Consider the following 24,420-nt stretch of genomic DNA (forward strand, 5'->3'; position numbering starts at 1 on the left):
TTGGCCTGGATTGCTGAGAGTAGTTATTGATGGATTATACATTTAAATTGTTGGGTGGGTGGGTCTGTTCCTTTAAAAGACATGGTTTTGCAGGGCTGTCAGCACTAGCTGCATTTGCACTTAGCTGCATTTGCTAAGAATTTTATCCTGCTTCACCTCTGATGTAGGCTTACTCCCCCATCCTGCATGAATATCTTTTTTAAAATATATGAACAGTTTCCTTAAAGCGATGTGCTGCCAGAATAAGGATGGTGGATTCTTGCATCAAGTGGAGCAGTTGAATCCTGAGGTGCCACTGTTGTTTTTGAGAGTTTGATAGTCTACAAGTATTCGGGTGTTTTTTTCTTTGATGTACTGTAAATGCTTTGAGAAAATAGGAGTTGTTTGCAGGAAATGGCAGATTTATGGCACATGTAGGGACTGATGATATTCTAGGCACTCTCCATTGCAAATCCACAGTATGACAGTATCAAAATTAATTGGTTCATTTAAAAAAATTTAAATGCTCAGTAGAGTTTTCAAACTGGGCAGGAAGAAAACATGCTGCTTTCAAAACTATGCCTGTCGTTCTCCCCCCCCCCCAATATTGAAATAAGCAGACATCAAAGCATCATCACATAACTGCTGGATAGCTCAGTGGTTTAGGTATCTGACTGTGGAGCTGGAGGTTGGGAGTTTGATTCCTCACTGTGAATTGACAAGGGCTGGACTCAATGATCCATAGGGCCCCCTTCCTGCTCTGCAGTTCTATTATTATTATATATAATCTATTGCCTCAACGTGGCTACAAATGGAAGGCAAAATTGTGTGTTACCTCATGGCTTAAAGTGCTGTGTACCAGGATCTCGCATGCATTATGAAATAGCTACAGTCTAAAAGCATACTTTGTCTTTGTCTTGGAGAAGAATTGAGTTTTTCTCTTCTTACTTGTGGCTTCACAGCATTTATAGGTATTTTGGTTTGTTAGTGGTAACGCTTCTGTTTTCTTTTTAGGTACTGTTTCCTTCCTCTTTCATTGCCTTGGAAGGAAAGGTAAACTAAGCTAGGCCCATAGAGATTTGTGCAAGATTTCCCAACAGTAGGTATTGGATTGATTTGAGAAGACTAAGACAATGGGCTAAACCCAGTTTTTAGTCCCAACTAAAACAGGACCCATTGAATCTATGGGATTTACATAGGTGTTGATGAAACAAACCCCACCTATTAAATGGATTAATTTTATTTGGTACCTAGAATTGATTTAACACTTAATTTCTCTTCAAGGTCTTTTCTTAAAACAAAACAAAACAGCCTGGGTGCAGAGTTATCCCCTTTTATATGTCGCAAATGAAAAAGGTTAACAAGCCTGTTTTACAAATGTCCATCTATTCTGGAGCTGTGCTCTTAAAATGGTTCTTAATGAAGAAATAGTGCATACTTGAATGCTTATGGATCCTGTGGCATGTTTCCATATAATGGTTCTATTGTTAATATGCATTACTGATTTTTTTTTCCGCCATTGTTAAGCTTTCTTAGAACAAATAAAAAAAGAAAGGGATCAATAGCTTTTAGTCAATCTGCTATAGAGGCATGCAGCTTCAATTTAATAGGAAACATGGTAAAATAGGTTTAGAGGATTTAATGTGCCTCCTTACTGGGTCTTGTTCTGAAGCGGCAAGAAACCTTTCAGATGCCACAGACTGTACTACATGGTTCACTAGCAAACTTTTCCTAGAAAGAAGTGGTTGAGTTGGCTGATTCTTTGCCCATGAGCTGGTAGCAAAGAAGAAAAACAAAGAGGGAAAGTCTTAAGGGACTCAAGATTTACACATGAAATCCCAGAGGCTGGAACACATACTTTTTTAGACTTCAGCTTTCAGGATTGCTCAACTAACATGGCCAGAGACTATGCTGCTTTGGCCATTCCAGGAGTTGTCCTCTATAAAGTAACTTTCAAAAGCTTTCTGAAACATGGTGTGTTGTGTTAGACATGACAGCCCTCAGGGTACAAGCTGAGCAGCTTAAATCCATTAACACTCTTAAGGAAGAAATAATTTCTATTCCATCTTTCCACTTCTTCCTGGGATTTTGTCCATGGATGCAAAACACTTCAGAAATCTACAGTTTCTGACTATGCAGAAGTAAATCCCACTGGATTCTCTAGGACTTACTCCCAGGTAGGTGAGTATAGAGCTGCCACCTACAGTTCTGTAAACAGGCATATATTTTAATTATAGAACATGTCTCTTTTTGTGGGGTTTAGAATCTGCAGATCTGTATACTCCAATTTCCTTTATATTCTACATTTCCTGTGATAATATACAGGTGGCATATGTGGATCTCTTCTTCCCTGCTTTCTCTTGCCAAAAACATTCCAGAGATTTAGTGAGTCAACACCTGCAGAAGTTCCATTGATTCAAATGGGCCTACTCTAACTGTAACTTAATTTAGCATAGAAAGTTGCAATTAGAGTAGGCCCATTTGAATCAGGACATATCAGAGTTAAACTGTGCTGATAGTAGATCAGTGATTCCTAACCTTGGGTTCCCAGATTTTCTTGGAATTAAATCTCCAAGAAATGTTCACAACTCGCTGTGCTGGCCAGGATTTCTGGGAGTTGTCCAAGAACATCTGAGCCTCCCAAGATGTTTATACTGGCATAGATGGTTGAGAAAAGGATGGGGAAAGGCAGAAAAGAGATGGCAGAATCAGCAATGCTGTGGCGTTAACTTTCACATATCTTAGAATGCCGCCTTTGCGTCAAATGCAGTCTAATTCCAAGGCTAGAAAAATGGCTATAATTGATGGAAAGCTCTACAGTGTTTGCTAGACAGAGGTGGTGAAAAGTAGTTCTAGCCACCATCACTGTTTAAAGATCGAGGGATAGCCATATGTCTAAGAGAACATCAAGAAGGCAAGCCAAACATAGATTGTTTTCTCCTCTGGCTCACAAGGCATGGTCTTAAATATTGGTTCAGTGCATATGCTGCCAGCTCCTTTAATTCTTTTCATAATGTTGCCCAAAGTCTTGCTTGTAAGTCCTTTTGCAAAGGGGCAGCTGTGTTAGCCTGTTGCAGCAAGAACAATAGACAGATCCATGGCACCTTGCAACTCTCGAGCATATTTTAGCACAAGCTGTTGTGGACTCTATTCCTCTTTATCAGGTACATTCTGGATTGTCATCCAGAATTCCAGGTACACATGTAGTATGCATGGTGGAGGTGGGATTCTGGAGAGTCCACTTCTCAGTGTGCTTCACCCCAACCATGTCTAGGGTATATGTGTCTGCAATTCCAAGTACTTATGCATCCATCTAATGAAGGGGGATACATTTCATTGGTTTGGCCTTTAGATTTCAGAATATTTTTTATTTTCCTTTTCCTTTTCTTTCTTTCTTTTTGCTATAGATATTGACAACTTGTTGGTGTGCATGTAAGGATCTGTGGGATGGATTACCACATTGACAATAAAAGTGAATGGAACGGGCTTCTCTGAGTCAAGTAATATTATTTGTAGCCCTGCAGCTCTTTGCCTTAATAGTTTTTCAAATAGCTGATAAGAAAAAGATTAAGCAGCTCTGTCCAGACATTGAACTTTACCCAACCCTGAAATCATTCATAGCTAATTTTTTAAAAGTATCATAGAAATATGTGTGGTTTGTGACCTCTGAGAGAGTTGGTAGAAAACGGAGGAACTGCAGTGGCATGTCCATTGTTTCTTGGTACCTCCTACTGCCTGAAATCCTGTTGCATAGTGCAATAAGTCGTAATAGAGTAGGTCCATTGAATCAGTGGGGATTAGGTTAGTTTACTCCTCCATTGATTCAAATGGGCCTATTTTAGTTGTGACTTACTATACTATGCTACAAGATTTTGACTATTATTTAGCATTTTTGGTGCTAGCAGGAGAAAAGCATCCCAGATTTTGTCAGCTGGAGAATACTTTCCTTCCTTAGAACTTTCTGCCTTCTAGACAGTTAATTATATGCTACTGATGACATGTCATTAGGTGGAAGACTTTTTTTTAAGTGCTAAAATATATCTGACAGTCATAACATGAACATTCTCACCTTTAGTATCTTGCAGACTTACTTTCTTTGCTTTCTGATTAGTTACTTAGAGGTAAACATGGGCTCTATGTGCGTGTCTCCTCAGGCACAAACCTTAGCAGAACTGCTGACCACTTCTAGTAATCTGCTCTCTGTATGCTCTGAATTGACCTTGGACTCTCTATTGCATGCACAAGCTGCTGAACTGTTTGTTATGTACAGAGAGAGCAAGATGGTGTTCTGCCAAGAATGGGAAATGCTAGTGGAGACTAGCTGTGTGAACATATCTACCTGAGTCATCTGCTGCCTTATCATTATCAGTGGATGTTCAAGAGGATTTGAGAATCTAATAGGCTGAACAGAATAAAGATATGCCTTCCTCTTTAATTTATTGTATGCCCTCTGCATTTTCTTTCATGTTTCAAAATAATGTGACTGAGTTCGCCAAGGTAAGGGGGAAATGCAGCTTATACACAAGAAATAGCAATGTCTGCTTGCAGATAGCAACCAAGTGCAGTTAGTATTCTGCAGCTGTTTAAGTTGCTGTCTTTATTCTGAGAGAGCTTGTGTACACCTTGTGTATTATTATGTTTATTATGTTTTCCTTGCCATTTCCCATCTGCTCTTACTCAGTAACAAAAATTAATGTTACGAGTACCGTTCCCCCCAAAAATCTGATCTTCAGATTCAAGATGTATCTTGTAAAGTATTAAGAATTGTGTGAACGTTCACACTTAATAAATGTGATTGAGTGAGGAGCATTTCTAGGACTTGTTTCTCATTCAAGCATTTGTTTTTCCTTTTAAACTTTAATGCTTGAAAAAATCAGGCGTGGAAGGTTTCGCTTTTATTTATTTTCATTAATTTAGCCATTCACATTTTAGAAATGCATATTGTGAGCTACTCTGAAATTTATAGTCCATGCATTCCAGAACTAATATTTAATACATTTTAAATTAATATTGTTTTTTATGGTACAGGCACACATTTCTACACAATGCTTTATTGTTATATTAATAGGTTTTCTGCAGACTTTGCTGAAAGAATATAGGAAGATATAATAATTCAACTATAATAGCTGCACAAATAGGAACACGTCTACAGCTATACACTGCATTTCACCACCACTAATTCTATCATTCTTAATAGTCACACTGAATATGTCCAGTAATTCTAACAATGCACATAGACACTGATTTTTCTGCTTTTGTTTGTGTGTGTAGGATGGAATGTCAGTTCTTATAATTACTCAGTAAATTTCATTTATATTCTACTCTTGTTAAGAGTCCTGTTGGGAGTCCTGAGTATTAATGGAGTCTAGCATCCTGATGATATTGTTCTTCCCTGATACAATCAAACATTCAACTGTGTTAAGCTGCATATCCAAGAGGGTTACTGTATATAAAACCATGACAGAGAATCTTAGTTAATTGGAGAATGCCTCCTGCCATGTGTTGGTTGCATCAAACCATTATCTTCCTCTTCAGTTGAAATTGTCAAAGTATTTAAAGATAATGACAAAATGATCAACCAAGTCATTAGAATTAATAAGCCAACAAAACTCTCAAATGTGTATTAATATGATCAGAAAATGAAAAACAAGGCAAACGTTTCATGTAGAAGCTTAAACAATCTAAACATGTGCGAATGACTTCTGCAAATAAAAATGTCTTCATTTTGCAGCAGGGGGACAGTAAGTTCCCGTATTGAAGTGGCGCTACTCATAAGACTTTTCTTGTTCATCTTTTGTCCTGGGTGGTGGAGGGAAGAGCTCTGAGTCTAATATCTAGGCAGATTTTTGTGGAAACAAGCAATAATTTATTCCCTTTTGTGTAACAAGCACCATAATAATAATAATAATAATAATAATAATAATAATAATAATAATAATAATAATAATAATAATAATAATAATAATAATAATAATAATAATAATAATAATAATAGAAGATCAGGTTCCAAGCCTTGCAGCAATATTTAGGTTTGGTGTAAATGTTTCTTGCCCATGGTGGGCTAATCCAAAATAGCTACAAATCAGTAAAGTTCAATGAAAAAAAAAAGATTGTGAATTGTGGATTCCTGTAGTGGGTCAGATGAAAAAGTAGTAGTGATCCACTTAAATAGTAATAAATACACTAAAGTGCTAAAACTGTTCAAACTATTTGAATTTCAAGAAGCTTCTATATTTGCTTTGTAAATAAGCCAAGGGATGTCTCTGTATCAGTGAAATCAAAACAAGCCAGTCTCATAGACAATGTCTGGTTTGTCTTCTTCCTTTTTAAAACAGAAAGACCCATTTCATTAGCTTCTTTGTTTTCTGGGAACTGAATAGCATGATCAGATCATCCATACAGCTTTTGTTGTGGTAGCATCTCTGGCTGTCTTTTTAGTGTGCCTGACTATATTTTATGTCATGGTTGTTTAGACAACAATTTTAAGCATGATACTAGCCTTTTGTCTGAAAATAAAAATAAGGAAAACATTTTAGTCCATGTTAGCTTCAAGTGACCAATCTGTAGGAATGGCAAGGGGATGAGAAGTACAGGGGACAGTACAGGGGACAAAATTTGGCCAATAAACTTGGCCAAATTTTGGAGGGAATGTAGTTAGTTGGTGAACTCTTGCAGGACCAAATACACTCTGCCAATAAGGCTATTGATGAGGTTGCTAAATAAGAAGCAGCTAGCTGTATTCTTGGTTCTTTTTTTCTTTTTTTAAACCCATCCAATAGAAAACTAAGAACTGCATTAGTAAAAGATTTCTATTATAGACATAAGCTTTCGCAACAGAAGAGTAACATGCTGGACAATAATTTATGATAAAGTCTGGATATGTTTCGGCTGTATGGAATATCTATGGTATATAATTTGTCATGTGTATGTGAGAATTTCTTCTTGAACAGGCAGAAGGGAAAGGTACATTAAGTATTTGCAAATCCTTGAGCATGCATGAGATGGCTCTTTGGATTTTACATGTTGTCTTGTTGACTAGTGCATAAAACATTTTGGATTTTTTCCCCTCTGCGTTATTTAGTTGTAATTCTGATCACATAAGATGAATCTGCAGAGCTGCTCCATAGGAGTTGGTAAAACTTTTCACTCCCTGCTTCCATTTTGCTGGGTGAACAACTTTATATCTTGGACTAAATGGCTGACCATTATGCTGTTTGCACCCTGGGAGCATAGATGTGACCCAGTAGGGGAGAAGAAAGCTTTGCTACAGAGAGGAAAGAGCTGGCCCCCTCCAGGTTCTGTTGAACTGTAGCTCCCATTATAATAGTCTTAGAACTGCAGAACCGGAAGGGACCCTATGGATCATTGAGTCCAGTCATTGTCAAGGAGGCACAGTGAGGAATCAAACTCCCAACCTTTGGCTCCATAGCCAGACACTTAAACCACTGAGCTATCCAGCAGTTATGTCTGATTTTGGAGGATGTTGGGTAGCAGATTCTGGAGAGCACAAATTTCCTACTCCTGCACTATTAGGGTATCTTTCCACATCACTCTGCAAGATTACACTTTTTGTCTCATCTTCTATTTTTATGTTCATATATATCCTAATAGCAAGTTGGATAGTTCAGTGGTTTAGGAATCTGGCTGTGGAGCCAGAGGATGGTAGTTTGATTCCCCAGTGTGCCTCCTGGGAAGAAGAGCTAGCCTGTGTGGCCTTGGGCAAGCTGCACAGTCCCCAGGAACCCCAAGAAGCCTCTGAGTTCCCTCTACCTAGAAAACTCTGAAAAGGGTTGTCATAAGCCAGAAACAACTTGATGGCACACAGTTATTATTCATTATATACTCTAGTGCAGAGATCCATGTCACCTTAGATGTGTGGATCTTCTTCCTCCCTCGGCATGAGAGTGATCCTGCTGGAGTCAAGTACTGGCTGGAGTGTTGTGGAACAGAGTTGTGGAACAAACTCTGGGGCAATTGTTCTGATGTTGATTGTCCAAGAACAAGAGGATACCAGAAGACAGATCACTCTTCTGGATTTGAATGTGCGTAGATACCACTGTGCACACCATCAACATTGACCTAGTCTTGGATTATACAGGGAAATATATGGATGGATCACAGTATGAGCCTCACAAGTTAATGCCTTGAAGTGTGTATCACTAATGCTCAGAATGGATAGTATATTTAAACTCTGAAGATATGAGGTAACCATAGGCTTCCTTTGTCCAGAAAATGCATATAACAGTCATGAAAGTCTTGTGACCCCTTTACCCTTTGTGTTTGTGAGAGATGGTCAAGACATGAGGCCTTTTTTTGACTGCAGAAACATCTTAATCACTTATCCATTTGTGCTTCAAAGCCATTCAGAAGTACAAGAGATTGTATCTTCAGCTGAGTAATTTTAGCTTTACTCCAGACGTGCAGTGTTGCAGATAGAAGGTCATGCTGTTGCCAATATTATGACTCAGATGGGGCTTTGTTATGCTGACAGCTTCTGGGAGCTCTCCCAGGTCCTGTAGCACCTGTTTCTGACCAGTAACCTATGAATCAGAATTTGTTGCTGCCAATAACATCCTGCACAACTGTTGCCAGTTGCTCTCCTCAAATGAGCTCACATCAATCTTGAACACTGAAGTGAATTCACAGTCCAGCTGGAAAAGGATAGAAATGTGTATGCAGGCTTCCTGGAGAGGGCTTTAGTTATTATCTCTGTGATCGAGTTAAATAACATGTCTCAATCTTATTTTGTCAAATGCCACAATGTGCCTTCATTGGCATTTATAGATCTGATTTCTTCTTCTAGTAAGCTGCATTGTTATTATTGAAATAAAATCTGGAAATTGAATTCAGCAGATATCTTGACGTTTTGCCAAAAAAAATGATCTTTACTCCTTTCTTTCTTTCTTTCTTTCTTTCTTTCTTTCTTTCTTTCTTTCTTTCTTTCTTTCTTTCTTTCTTTATTTATTTATTTATTTATTTATTTATTTATTTATTTATTTATTTATTTATTTATTTATTTATTTATTTATTTATTTTCAAGGTGCCTCATCTCCTGACATGGAGTCTAGCTATGGGGGTGGCCTACTGGATATGGTGAAAGGAGGAGCAGGGAGACTCTTCAGCAATTTAAAGGATAATCTGAAGGATACTCTTAAAGATACTTCTACTAAAGTTATGCAATCTGTTGCAAGGTACTGTGAAACAAACACACCTGAATTGCTTTTCATTTCTCTATCCAAATACATTTCTAGATGTCCTGTTCTGTTCTATACCTCTCTGGAAAGCACATGGGACAACAGAAGATCCTTCTTTAGCATCCAGACAAATTGGTGGTGGATGTTTTACTGGATTTTAGGACACTACTTGTTTCCTAATATTCAAGGCAGTTGGTGCAGCCATTGTTTCCCTTCTGCTGCTCATCCTTCTGCCTGCTCTTCTCATTCCTAGATCTGAATGGACTGAGGTTTTGTGGTAGAGGCTCCTTTATCAGTAGACAGTACAATATTATTTAGTAGCAATTCAGTACATCTGCTTGCAAAGAGGAACATGGGGTGATAAATCTTGCTATTACAAAGTAAGTTGTAATTCCGAAACATTAATGTTGGAGCACTTGAAAGTGCAAGTCATTTGTTACTAAAGTGAGACTTCTTATTGGTTCACTACAACCAATTGCATTATTGTGGAAAAGCATTTTAACAATCAGTATGTTGTGTTTTTTCCCACACATGTCACATTTTTATGGTTCAGCACAGGATCATGAAATAACATGAATTCAACAAGTAAAGGACAGAAACCCAAAATGTGGGGAAGTGCTTTACTTTACTGAGTGCTATGGGTGTGTGTGCATCTCCATTTGCTAAGCAAATATAATCAGGTAAATTCATAGTTATGTGGTAGATAACTGGTAGTCAGGTTTTTAAAGTAACATAAGTAAAGTTGATTGTAAAAACATGGCTTACATCGGGGTGGGCAATTAATTTCTATAGGGGGCCACATGAAAAATCTGAACTGTGTTCGGGGGCCGAACCAACTTTATTTAAAAATAGGCCCCCGTTTGGTGGGTAGTAATAGGCCCCCAATTTGTGGGTAGTAATAGGCCCCCATTGAGTGAGGCCCTGCAGTGAACGAACTACAAGGCTGACATAATTAACTCCCTAAACTTTTAAGGGAGTTAACTATGTGAGCGTTGTAATTCATTCACCATGGGGGGGGAAGGAAACCCCCCCCCCGACACTGAGCTAACTTACCCGTCCTCCGTTCCTCCGCGGCCTTCCTCTCTGACTGTCTTCTATCCTGCATAGGCGACGTGATGAGTCATCACGTCGCCTACACAAGGATCACGTCCGGCCTCTTCAGCCACAGGCTCCACAGCCTGTAGCTCAAGAGTAACAGTCCAAACTCACAAGATCCCAGTGTCGGATCTCGCGAGTTTTGCTTACTGCCATGCTGGGTAACCGGAGCCAGTGTTCCGGCTCACTCAGCGGTGATGGACGGGCTGGACAGGAGTGGCGACGGGCAGGCCGGACTGGAGCGACGACTGGTGGGCCAGACAGGAGTGGCTCGCGGGCTGATGTGGCCCATGGGCTGCACTTTGCCCAGGTCTGCCTTACATACTGTAAATACTTTTTCAGAATCTGAATATGTCTGTATTAACGCACATCTATTTTCTTGTCTTTTGTTGCCATTGTTTTCTTTTTTTTATAGCTACACCAAGGGAGAGCTAGATATTTCTTATATTACCTCAAGAATTATTGGTAAGTATTTCAGTACTTCAGACAATGCAAAGATATAGTAATTTATTCTTAAACAACTGTTTCCTTTGTGTCTGTTCTGTTTCAGAATACAGTATAGATGTGTCTCTTTCATTTCTTTATAGTGATGTCATTTCCTGGTGAAGGTGTTGAACTAGGATTTAGAAATCATATAGATGATGTACGGACGTTCTTGGATTCAAGGCATCCCGATCACTACACAGTTTTCAATTTATCACCGAAGTCTTACCGTACAACCAGGTTTCATAATAGGGTAATACATTTCTACTGGTATAATGATGTTGTTACTGTGTTCAACTACCTTAAAAAGAGAATGGCAGAGAAACAGACAACCGGTTTACAGTTTGGTAGATGAGGACCATATAGTGGAAGACAGCTGGTTATGAATGTCTAGCTAAAGAGAGATATTTCTTATTGTTATAGCTAGTAACACTTGAAAAGCCTGTCCTTCTGCTTGAGAATTTGCCCACATTTGAATACAGTAGTTGTACTGATGGAAGCTGGATCCAGGAAGAGGTGATCTTGCATTCTCCTGCAGCCCTTGTCAGCCTTTGGCATTTGCTATGGAGGGTTAGGAAGCCATCAAGGCCAGAGTTGCTGGTGGAATTGGGAGGGGCATCAGAAGTAGACGCCTTTGAGTGCTGGGCAAGTAGAATGACCTCTTTTATTTCCTTCTTATGCCATTTTGACTTTGTAAGCTACCTTAGCTGATGGGGCTTCTTCCATCAGTGCAAGTACTCATTAGATTCTGGTCTCCCTCACCTTACAAGAATTATAATTAGTTTTTAATTAATACGTTCTGTAATAAATTGATAATATTGTGTAAGATCAACTTTTCTAACTTTTCAGCTCCCAGCATGTCTGTGGGCTATCAGTGAAATCTAAGATCATGGCATTACTTCATGAGTCCCATTCTGTTGTCTGCATCCGGACTCCACTATTACATCTCCAAAAAATGTGGAGACAAGGGCTTAAGGCTCTGCCTTTATTCTCCTTTTCCAATCAGTTTTTCTCCATTTGCTTTTGTAAAATCATGCAAGATCAAGAGTTGTTTCTCTTGGAAAACTTTTCGGGCTGTCTTTTTGGTTGGCCAGAAAGTTAAAGTTATTAATCTAGCACAGATTTTTTTAAAGGTTTTGTAGTTGGCTGCTACAAGAAGTTGCCCTGTATCGTGCCAACAGAAACCAGAGGTGTTCAAAATACTAGTGCATAATTGCTTTGATCTTAAGTTTTCACTTCATGAATAGCAAGGGCTTACAGCCTGTGCTTGCAGACAGCTTTTCTGCTCATGTTGGAGTCTCTTCCAAGAGTGGAACTCTCCTTGAGTGAAAGGAAGTTGTTTCTGTTCAGGGAGTGAAACTTAAGCTCAAACACATTATGCTTCCATGGTCCCACAGCTCTCCAACAGCATTATGGAGGAGCAGACACTGATGCTTTTGTGTTTTCTCAATGTGTATGTGCACATGCATAATTGTGGCTGCTTCCCCCCCTTAAATGTGGTGATTTGTTGGTAGCCAGTTAATAGCTTACACTCAAATGTCCTGAGGCCTAGTTAGAGGATATTTACGTTATGGTTCATTGGTCGTATTGACAGTCACTGATGGGATTTGGGTAGCAACAGTGGACAATCTAGACTAATTGCATATGAAACCTCATTAATTGTAAAGCAGTGGAAGGAAACTGAATGGAGAAAAACCCTTCCAGGGACTCTAGCTCTTCATAGCCTAAAGCTGCCATTCTCAACCTTTTTTTTTTTTTTGGCTATGGCCAAAATATTAAAGAAATATAGGCTGAATTGGGATTGTATAAGTCGCATAACAAACCTTATAAGGTGATGTGTGAAGATTGTTTCCAGTCTGTGGCCTCCTTCCAGTGTGCCAGGGTCTTCTGGGGGCCATATGGCCCCCGTTGAGAATGGCTGCCTTATAGCACTGTCATGGGAAAAGAAAGTTTTCTTCTTTGATATTAATTCAATTTCATCTGCAGATCTAATATACATCCAGGGGATGCCATGAGTTAAGTGATGAATCGTATAAATAAAAAAATAATAAGCAGGCCTCGCTGAATGGCAGCCTAGGAAATGAAGTTGTCAGATAATTACCATTTCTTCCCTTTAGTCTGGATATAACTTGTCAAACTGCAACCAACTTGTATTGAAACGTTTGCATATTCTCTTACCTTAATAGAGTTCTACAAATGTTTCTCATTATAATCTTGTACTTTTTTTCTTATTTATATAAAGAGTTCAGAGAAACTTCACAGAAAGTACCATCACTTACCACCTGTTTGAAAGAGCATTTGCAAAGAAAGTCTAAGCTTAGAGCTGATGATTAATCAGAAAACAAAGGCAAATTGATCTTATCAAGCTGAAAAGTTAGGATAAATAAATGAATTTTATGACTTAAGGAAGCTCCCCTTGTAATGATGTCCTTAACTGTACTGTCTGTTTTAACTACTTTGTGTAGCATCAAGCACCAAGTCTTATATCCCAGGCGTATATATCAGTTCTTACTTAAAAGTACTTCCCTACTAAAATCAGTGAGATTTTCCTCAGAGTAGACATGTACAGTTACCTTCCAGCTGTGTTATTTTGATAATCCAAATTGATCTGTTTTCACTGTGTCACTTCTTCAGGTATCTGAATGTAGTTGGCCAGTTAGACAAGCCCCAAGTCTCCACAACCTCTATGCTGTATGTAAGAATATGCACAACTGGTTGCAACAAAACCCTAAAAATGTTTGTGTCATCCACTGTATGGTAAGTCAGGCAGTAAGTAATCACTTTTGGAAGATGTTTAATTAGAGTCAACTTGTTTGTAGAAAAACAAAGAGTTGTGTATGTATGTGTTTGTGTGTCTAAGGTCCTTTATTTGCCCCAGTGGGCAAAAGGTGTAACCAGAGATGATCTGAGGCTGCTTTGATGATTTATTTAAATCACAGAAGATAAACAGAGAGGAAGACCTTTGAAATAAAGGCACACTATACAAGAAATCAAAGAGAAATCAATGCATTTCTAACATGATACAATGCAATGATGAAATTGAAAAGAACAATTTGGATTAAAGTATCAGAGGAAAATACAGTTATTTTCAGAATTGATGCGTTATGAAGCACTATATTTGCCCCTAATCTACTGCCAGTTGAGACTCACTATATTCTCAGCTGATTAGCTGTCTTTGACCTAAAAATTGAGAAGGAAAGACATATAGGTACCTATTTGAAGGAATGGATGCCTGAAGACTCAGGGGAACATGCAGGAATATTGATCCACCCCTAACATTCAGTTCTGTATACAGAAAATCTGGTTCAGTATTCAGTTCTTTATTCCCAGAGACTAAATCATCCTTTTGTCCTGTGGCATATGATATGATCATAGCATCTTATCAGGGTACACTCTGGGCATGGAGCCGTTCAAAGTATCCAACTTTGTAGCCTGTCCATACTGTTCCTTTGTTTTCCAATCTTGTTGCCACAGCAGTCATATAGCTGTCTTTTTTTTTTTACTCATTGCATCATGCAAATGTCCAGGCTGGGAGAAATTCCCACTCCTTTTTGCTAACAGGAAACAGTCAGTCAGTGTATCTTTATACTTAAAAGTAGGACCTTACAGGGGGAAGCATTTTAAAAACAACTCTTGTTATAAATTAATATCAACCAAAATCCTATTGTGTAGGTATGGAAATTATGTACCCTTTGAAGGCAAAGTGCCTCAAGTTAAGAAACCACCATAGATATTTTTCAGTTGCACAATGTGTCATACATTTCAGTATGCCATTGATAATGTGTAAAATGATTTCATAACTTGGAGCAGTTCACCTACAAAAGTTACGCTGTTTGTGCTATGCCAGTTTAAGTAAGTAAGAGGATTTGGGCTATTGTTTTGTAAGAAAAAAAGGTTTAATAGTTGTTGAAAATCTGCTGATTTAGTATGTAAACAATGTAAAGAACTCAGGTTAAAACAGGCATATCATTCAGTCCACATCATGATGCTAATGATAACCTTGATAGAATTTTACAGTAGAATTTTCTGGCCCTGAGCCAATAAAAACAGAATGTTTACTATGATTGTTATTCTGAGATCTCGTGCTATACATGTTTCTGCTTGTGAAAATTCTCACTCATCCAGATGAGGTTATCTGGAAGTTGAGTCATGGCAACTGAACTTCTTTCTTATTAGGCTGAAACGTTTCCCTACTCATCTTTAGATACAATCTGTCTCCTATTTATCATTCTGCATTTTCATCCAGCCCCAGAAAGATCAGGACCACACACCAGAAAGACCACTGTTAATGACTGTTAACAACCTATGCCAGTGGGTGGAGAAGGACTGCAGAGGTGGGATTTTCACTCATCCCCAGTCCTTTATCCATGTAAAGACCAGGGTGAAGTGAAACCAAAATGGAGGATATATCAGAGGTCTCCTACCAACTGTCCTGACACTGTAGAAGCTACTCGGAAAAATAGTGAAACGTTTCAACCTAATAATAAAGACGTCTAGTTGCCATGACTCAACTTCCAGATGTTTCTACTTGTTGATGAGAAAACAGGTAGAGAGAAGGGAAGTCCTTTTGCTATACATATGCAGCTGCACTGAACAATGTTACTTCTAAGACTTGCTTATGTTTGATTGTATCTAATCCCAGTAAGCCTGTCATGATATACTTCTTAGTCTGATTGCACAAGTTTGCATACAGGTTAAAAAACTGTCTTAAAGAAAATAGCATACTTTATTTTTTTGAGAGGAGGAACTTGCATTTTTGTGTTGTCACTTACAATCTTTAGCTTTTGCAAGTATTGGTAGAACAAAGAGTCCCTTCAATGAATATAACATAGTTGGTTTAATTTCATCAAAAATCAATGGCCCGGTTGACTGAGAGTAAATTTTTGTCTAGTGTTACAAAGTAGTTATAACTAGCATTGTGAAGGGCAGGAAAGAAAGAAATGGATGGTCCATCCTTTCCAAAACTCTCTTGACAAAAAGAAAAAAAAGGTGGGTGGGTGGGAAGATGGTATGTATATTCCTTCTTCTCCCTATTGTGTTTTTTTTTTTAAAAAAAATACAAACTAGTACAGGAGAACATGTTGGAGGGGAAATAAAGCACGTGGGAAAGAAAATACAGGCTGGTGGAGGCAAGTTCCTGTTTTGGGGGCCCTGCCAGGGTGCAGTGCATCCAAGGATGCCTCCATCTTGCCCCACTCCTTGAATGCTCCGTTTGAGTGCTTACTGATGGTTAGCCCATTTATACGCATTGGATGAAATCCTGATGTCACAGTCCTGCTGCTTAGCAAGGATAATATCATTAGTTGTGGCTGTTTCAGAGAAATAAAAAGCTTTGTAGAGCCCGCTATGGTTTTGGGGATCCTTTACGGATCCACTTCATCCTGGGGCAGACTTTGGGAGCCATGGAATAGGAAGAAGAATAACTTAAAAGGCAGAAAATCACAGCCACCAATCCTGGTCTGGCTGCTGGAGCTGGCAGTGGCAATTGCCTTGCTTTAATTATCTTGTTCTGTGGCTCCTGAAGGTTGTCCCAGGATGAAAGGGATCCCTCAGTGTTCTCAAAAGCTGGGGAATCTCTTGGCATGTCTCTCACTGCCCGAAATGGTTATGGCTTGACTGCAGCTGATGATACCATCTTTGCTGTACAGCATAAACTTGTGCAACAGAATTTTAGCCATTCAGAGTTAGGTGGCTATAACTGACCTGCTGGGGGCCAGAGGTGCTCTCCTCTCACAGAGCCTCTCTGTTCTGGGAGAAGACCTTTCCAGCCTATTCTGATTTCTTCCTGATTATCCGAGTTGGTTCTCTCAGTGCATATTTCCTTATAGAGTGCAATGTGAAGGCTTGGCAGTGATGGCAGTTTTCTATAGCCACCTACTCAGCGGCATGGAGAGTCACTAACCCAGAGTCAGTTGTTGCCAGGGAGATACAGTACTGGTGTGGAGACTCTGCCATTGCCAGATTGAAACATGCAGTAAAAGGCTTACAAATGCTTGCACCCACATGGAACCAAATTTTAAATTAGCTTCTACACTGGACCTAAGTATGGCCTTGTAGACTACATGGGCATTATTTAATGAGTGCAAGTTAGCTCTATATGATGCTTTGGGGTGTCTGCAATCAATTGCTGTTATCGTTAAGTAAATATTAAACATTCAGCTGTTAGAAAAGAAGGGGAATTTGTGAACACTTGTTTCATTAAAGGAACTATATAAAAATGGCATAGCTCAGGGAGGGTCCAAGTTCTTTTGCTGCCTGAGATAAAAAGCACAGTGCTGACTGCCCTCATCACTGCCTCTGACTATTGAACACCAGATACTGCTGGCACATGCAATTGTTCAGCCAGCAGACATTGCCCCAGAGAGGAAGGCCATATTTCCATCAATTCAGGCAACATTTGTGATGCTTCTACACTTTCCCCTGCAGGCCCCTGAAGAAGAAGTAGGAGATTGGTGGTGCAACATAGAGATTGGCTAGCTATTTTGTGACTACTTAGCTCTAAAGACCCTTCCCATCTCATCCCCTCCTACTACCCTTGCCTTGAGGATGCTTCAGAGGCGGCCATTTCCAAAACAGCTGGTTCTAAACTAAAGCTAGTTTCAATGTCGTACCATCGGCTTTCTTCTGCTTTGGCAGCCTATAGGGAAGAGTGTGAAGGAGCCACCATCTCAAATAACAAGGCTAGCTCCCTCCCTCAGGAGGACTGGGTCGTGTGGTAGTTTTGGAGAACAGTACACACTGGCAGTGAATGGGGCCTTCTGAGTTTTGAGAATGGGGAACAGTGCGTTTGTCGCTCCAGATTCCACAGCTTGAGGTGAAAGCTTCACCTTCATGCTAAGCTTGTCCCTGGCATGTCTCATCTTTTGTGTCATTTCTTGGCTGTTTATTAAAAATCAACAAAAATCTACTTATCAAAAGGTATATTATTCGTTAGTTTTAACCTTAATTTAAAACTGAGTGTTGATTATCAGCTATATCTTGTACACGTTTACTCAGAAAAGAGCACTTTCTGCGTTTCTGTGAAATTTCTGTTGTGGCATGAAAACGTCTTTTCTGAGGGAGCCTTGTTCAAATGACCTTGCATGATTAGATATAAAAGGTAGTTAGAGACGAACATTTTCCTGATGGGTGCTCTTGCATTTATTTGACAGGATGGTCGTGTAGCGTCAGCAGTCCTGGTCAGTGCAATGTTCTGTTTCTGTCATCTCTTCTCTAATCCAGCTCCTGCTATTCAATTGCTAAATTCAAAGAGGCCAGGAATCGTGCTCTGGCCATCCCACAGAAGGTAGGGCACAGTGGCTTCCTGGCTGACCAGAAGTCTAATCATATGGCATGTGATCTCATCTCCTAACACCTGTTTATTTATTGGGAAGTAGATTTTAGTGAATTCCACTCCTCCTCAAAACTTAACAGTTGTGCAATGGCACTGAAATTAATGGGCATACATTTTATCAAGTTATTGGCTCGTATTCTATTGATGCTTGTGTACGTTTTGCTTAATTTGTCATGGCTAATTGATCTTCTTCTTTTCTTTATCCATATCGGAGTGCTATGCAATTTCAAATTATGGACTTTTCTGAAATATAGGTAAAATTTAAAACACATTAAAAGGTTAAGATAATTAAGCTATTTTTGACCAGTATCAGGGTTCTTGATGAGATGCAGGGATGTGGGATCAGGCACACGACTGAGACACATCCTGGCACTGCATCAAATTAGGTGAAATTAGCTGTGACATATTATAAAAACTTTCCATAAATATCAATAGGATTCTGTTCATTGAAATTCATAACTGGTTGAAGGCATGCTGACAATTCCATTTGTTGGTACTGTACTTTGGACTTTTGAATTCCTAAGGCTGCATTCCAACCTAGGTGTTCACCATATTACCATGTCTTTTCATATTTTTTCTGAACTACAACTCCCAGAGGTCTGCAGGAATTTTCCCAGCCAGAATTATGGGTGTTTTAAATTACTTACAGCTAAGGTGAAAGTGCTCATTCTCAGTCCACATGAAGATGGAGGAGGTGGTTCGGAGGAACTAAACCTTGTAGCAACTGTAAGACATTAAGGGCCTGATAGTTTCCTAAGGAACGTGGTGGCACTGCGGGCTAAACTGCAGAAGCCTGTGCTGCAGGGTCAGAAGACCAAGCAGTCGTAAGATCGAATCCACGCGACGGAGTGAGCTCCCGTCGCTTGTCCCAGCTCCCGCCAACCTAGTGGTTCGAAAGCATGCAAATGCAAGTAGATAAATAGGGACCACCTCAGTGGGAAGGTAACAGTGTTCTGTGTCTAAGTCGCACTGGCCATGTGACCACGGAAAGGTTGTCTTCGGACAAACGCTGGCTCTATGGCTTGAAGAGCGGGATGAGCGCCGCCCCCTAGAGTCGAACACGACTGGAAAAAAATTGTCAAGGGGAACCTTTGCCTTTTTAGTTTCCTAAGAGTTACCCTGTATGGAACATAAAAGGCAGGGGAGACTATTAGACCCTTAATAAGTCTACACCAGTGGTTCTTAACCTTGGGTTACTCAGGTGTTTTTGAACTGCAACTCCCAGAAACCCCAGCCATCACAGCTGGTGGTGATGGCTTCTGCGAGTTGCAATCCAAAAACAACTGAGTAATCCAAGGTTAAGAACCACTGGTCTACACCAAAAATGAAAAGTATAGCATTCCTTTCCCATGACAGCAAGATTTATGCTAATGAAAATATTAGTGGCAAGCTGAATACACTGCAAATATGTTGGCATTTAAAAATAGAACTGAAATGTGGAGAACTGTCATGTGAATAGTTCCCTCTGACTTTTTTTCTGTTGCAGGTACATAGGATACATTTGTGATCTAGCTGCAGACAAGCCCATTCAACCTCATTGCAAGCCTCTAACGATCAAATCCATCCTCCTTAGTCCAGTACCTTGTTTCAACAAGCAAAGAAATGGTTGCCGGCCTTTCTGTGATATTCTTATTGGAGAAACTAGAATCTTTACCACCTCACAAGAATATGAAAGAATGAAGTACGTCCTCCTGTAGTTACTTAGAATGCTGTCTGAACACAATGTCTGCTTTGGGAAGAGGGTATGGTATCCATGGGTACTGAATGTGGAAAGGGGCTATCTCAAATGTTTACACTACCCCTGCAGCTTAAATGGCTGTTGCCTGATGGGCATTGGTCTGAAGAGGACCTGTGTGCATATAGGTTCTTTCATGGAAAATGGAACTTTTTCCTCATGGAAGGGAAGGGGGTTATGAGTGTATATCCATATTTACCAAGGCTCCTATCAGTTTGATACCAGTCACTTGAGAGCTAGGGATTGCCAAAGTGTATGTCCGCATTTGTGTATTGAGTATGGATACAAATGCTTAAACAGGGCATTCTTTCAAATGTGATAACTGTCTACTAGTAATTCTGTTTTCACAGAATGATAGAACAATGGAGTTGGAAAAGCCCTATAATGCCATCAAGTCTAATTCCCTCCTCAATGCAGGGATACAAGTTAAAATATATCTGACAGATGGCTATCTGGCTTTCTGTTGAATACCTCCACTATTGGAGAGCTCACTACTCCAGAAGCCATTGTTTTCATTGCTGTACTGCTCTAACAGTTAGGAAGTTCTTCCTGATATTCATTTGAAATCTGTCTTCCTGTAACTTGACCCCCTTATTATATTCCCTCTGGAATAACTGGGAATAGATCCTGCCCCTCCTCTGTATGGCAATCTTTCAAATATTTGAAGAGTGCTATCGTTATTCTCCCCCGTTGTCTTTTCTCAGGGCTAAACGTGCCCAGAGCTTTCAGTCTTTTCTTGTAGACTGTATGAAATAATGTTTGTACTCATTGGCTGAATTCCTGTTGCTTAGCATAGTACATCACACTAAAGTAGGACCATTTAATCAGTAGGAATTTAGTGAGCCAACTCCTTCATAAGGTTCAAATGGGCCAATTCTAGTTGCAACGTATTATACTAAGCAGCTAGAGTAGGCCCATTTGAATCAATGGAACTTATGGAGGTGTTCATACACCAAATCATCACTGATTTAATGGGCCTACTTTACTCCGACTTACTATGCTAACCCACAAGATTTCAGCCAAGGTGTAGCTCAGTCTCTCTCTCTCTCTCTCTCTCCCCCTCTCCCTCTCACCCTTCTCTTCCTTCTCCCTCCATATGATTATCATGCAGAAAGATATAGAATGGAGCAGATGTGTATTATGCATGGATACGTGTCTTGCATAGAAATTGCAATGTCAAATACTATGTGAGAAATGCATCAACCTGTAAAATAAATAAGACTACACTTTTTAGGATGCAAGTTGAAAACTGAGGACAAGATCATGAATGCCTTTTATACTGTTGGCGCAGCAACATACATTTTTTTGGTTGCAACAACTTAATTCAGGTATATAGAACTCCAGTGCATAGATTGGCTTATAAAGAAAAAATATTTATTTTTGGTAATAATGTAACTAGATGTGTGGCTATAATAGTTTTATTGTGTCCTCCCCCTGTAAATTATGCTCCGAGATTTCTCATCAATGTTACATGAGGCATGTTGCTTTATTTTTCTTTAGGGAATTCCGTGTCCAAGAAGGAAAAGTTATAATTCCATTAGGAGTCACAGTCCATGGTGATGTGGTTGTTTCCATCTATCACATGCGATCAACAATTGGGGGAAGGCTTCAAGCTAAAGTATGACTGGTGTATCTACTGAAGCACAAAGCTAATCATGCATGATGGTCAGGTGGCCCAAAGTACTTGTATGTTTTGGGATGTAAGAATGGAATGTAAATATCTTTGTCAGAAGCAGAGTATTTTTCTCTAGCAAAGTGGAATCAATGCCATCTCCTTCAAAACACAGAAATGAAGGAGAACTGCAAGTGAAATGAGAAACTACAAATCATACAAATTGAGAAACTATAGGCATAACTATGCATCAGGATTTGGGCTAGTTTGCAGTATCATTTGTGGGTCTTGTGCATCCCTTGCCTAAGGGCTATGTGGAATTATGCACTACACTTGGAATGCTGGCACATTTAAAAGAAAATATAAATGTTGAGTGAAAGCAAAGAATGAGCATAATAGGATAGATTCTTCTGCTATTTTAGTTTTTTTGTGTTACTTTGTACAGTATATTTCATTGTTTTTGTTTCTTACTGTTTTGTTAGTCACCTTGGGAACATGATACTGTGCCTTGCACATAAAGTTAAAATTGTGGGATATAAAGAAAAATTAGCTCTAGATATAGTCATTACAATACAATTATATCAATTGGCCTTAAATCAGTCATGGTTTACTTTAAGTATGACTAATCCTGGATCCAGTACTATATAATTAAATAATGTTTTCTCTTTTTTTAATGATTTTCCCATTTGCAATTCAGAATTATTCCAAAGTTGTTTTTAAAGCGTATTGACCATAGTGAGTTAGAAGTGACAGGCTAGTTTTTGCATGTGATATGTAGGAGAAAGACTGTGGCTTTCTTTAATTTCAAATTTGTGTTTTTAATCTCTTCTTTTAGATGACAAACACACAGATATTCCAGATTCAGTTCCACACTGGATTCATAGCCCTAGGAACAACATTGTTAAAATTTACTAAGTGAGTATCCCAAAACCAAGAATGATATCTCTGTGCGGAGTGATGGATTGGGTGCATTCATGAAGGCATAAATGCTGATTTATTAACAAAAACACCTATTAGATAACTTGGGAGCCTGAGTGAACAGAAAATGTGGCTTCCAATTTATCTTAATATCTGCCTTGTAAGCATAGGATTTTATGTTGTGCCAATACATTGTTATACCAAAAGCAAATGCTTTTTGCTTTGACCCATGTTTTTAATTACATGAGTTCCCACAGATTTAGAAGTAAAATCCAAAGAAAAGTCTATGTGCTTGGTTTTGTAGATTTCACAGAAATCTAGCTAATAATGATATAAATGTACTTTTCTTAATGAATGAATATTCTATAATAGTGGTTCTTATCCCTGGGTAACCCAAGTATTCTTGGACTGCAACTCCCAGAAACCCTGGCCAGCACAGCTGGTGGTGAAGGCTTCTGGGGGTTTATTTATTTATTTACAAAAATTTTTTAGCTGCACCATTACCAGTGGGCTCTGAGTGGCGTACAACAATATTAATACTTTAAAAACTTTAAAACCATTTAAAATAGGCAATATTATAATAATATCCTATATTAAAAACAATCATTAAAACATTAATATTAATAAATCCTGCTGCTCATATGGCCAGCTAAAGAATACTATTTAATTAAAATGCTGACTAAACAGAAAGATCTGTGTGTGGCGCCAAAAAGGCAAAAGTGTTGGAGCCATGCGGATCTCTATGGGGAGGGCATTCCAAAGTTGGGGGGCAACAGCCGAGAAGGCCATATTTTGACATGCATGACTGTTTCCAGGCTCAGCTCATCCAGGTAAGGGCGAAGTTGATATATACTCCGCAGCTGTAAGAAGGCACCCCTGGATACCGAGTCCACCTGGGCTTCCAAGGTCAGACCTGGGTCAAGGAGCACCCCCAAGCTGCTGACCCTGTCTTTTAGGGGGAGTGTAACCCCGACTAAGGTAGGGAAATGAGCCTCATGGCGCAGTGGTTAAACTGCTGTACTGCAGCTAAAACTCTGTTCACGACCCGGGGTTCAATCCCAGGTAGCGGCTCAAGGTTGACTCAGCCTTCTATCCTTCCGAGGTTGGTAAAATGAGTACCCAGCTCACTGGGGGGGGGGGCAATGTGTAGCCTGCATAATTAACTTGTAAACCGCCCAGAGAGTGCTTGAAGCGCTATGGGGTGGTATATAAGCAGCACGCTTTGCTTTGCTTTGCTTTAACCTATCTGGTGGAGCACCTACCAGCATCACTTCCAACTTGTCTGGATTGAGCCTCAATTCATTGACCCTCATCCAGCCCATTATCGAGTCCAGGCACGAGTTCAGAACGGTGACTGCCACACCTGGGTTGGTAGAGAATGAGAGGTAGAGCGGTGTGTCATCAGCATATTGCTGACTCCTCAGCCCCAACCTCCTAATGACCTCCCCCAGCGATTTCATGTAGATATTGAATAGCATGGGGAACTGTATAAAGCCCTGAGGAACCCCATGATGCAACTGCCATGGATCAGAGCTACTGTCCCCCAGCACCACCTTCTGGACTTGATCAGTCAGGTAGGAGCGGAACCGTCGTAAAATGGTGTCTCCCATTCCCATCCCAGCCAATCTGTCCAAAAGGACACCATGGTTGATTGTGTCGAAAGCTGCTGAGAGGTCCTAGAGAATCAATAGGGATGCATTCCCCTGCTCTTTCTCCCGGCAGAGGTCGTCAAACAGGGCGACTAAGGCAGTCTCCATCCCATAACCCAGCCTGAAACCTGATTGAAATTGATCTAGATAATCCATTTCTTCCAGGAGAGCCTGGAGCTGCTCAGCCACCACATGTTCCAACACCTTGCCCAGAAAAGGGAGGTTTGCCACTGGTCAGAAGTTGATCACTAGGCCTAGGCCCAGATTAGGCTTTTTTAGGAGTGGGCAAATCACTGCCTCCTTTAATGGGGTGGGAATCACTCCCCCTCTTAACAAGGAGTTGATGACCTCCAGGATCCAGTGCAACCCCTCCCTGGCAGATTCCTTTTTTAGTTATGATGGGCAGGGGTTGAGTTGCATAG

At 39.7% G+C, this 24,420-nt stretch overlaps 1 protein-coding gene across 15 annotated transcripts in view; it reads left to right on the forward strand.

Moving 5' to 3' along the window:
- DNAJC6 (DnaJ heat shock protein family (Hsp40) member C6) overlaps positions 1–24,420 on the forward strand; it is a 70,115-nt gene that overhangs the window by 27,396 nt on the left and 18,299 nt on the right. For 8 of the 15 annotated variants that reach the window (XM_078392955.1, XM_078392957.1, XM_078392950.1 and 5 more), the window contains exons 2-9: positions 9,020–9,170; positions 10,684–10,733; positions 10,856–11,004; positions 13,386–13,520; positions 17,903–18,036; positions 19,571–19,765; positions 21,320–21,437; positions 22,267–22,346. In XM_078392955.1, coding sequence (XP_078249081.1) covers positions 9,020–9,170; positions 10,684–10,733; positions 10,856–11,004; positions 13,386–13,520; positions 17,903–18,036; positions 19,571–19,765; positions 21,320–21,437; positions 22,267–22,346 — 1,012 coding nt within the window. The remainder of the gene's footprint in view (positions 1–9,019; positions 9,171–10,683; positions 10,734–10,855; positions 11,005–13,385; positions 13,521–17,902; positions 18,037–19,570; positions 19,766–21,319; positions 21,438–22,266; positions 22,347–24,420) is intronic. The other 7 variants (XM_078392956.1, XM_078392958.1, XM_078392952.1 and 4 more) reach the window with 1 other exon arrangement.

Source organism: Pogona vitticeps, chromosome 4, assembly GCF_051106095.1.
Source record: "Pogona vitticeps strain Pit_001003342236 chromosome 4, PviZW2.1, whole genome shotgun sequence".
NCBI classification, from domain to species: Eukaryota; Metazoa; Chordata; class Lepidosauria; order Squamata; family Agamidae; genus Pogona; species Pogona vitticeps.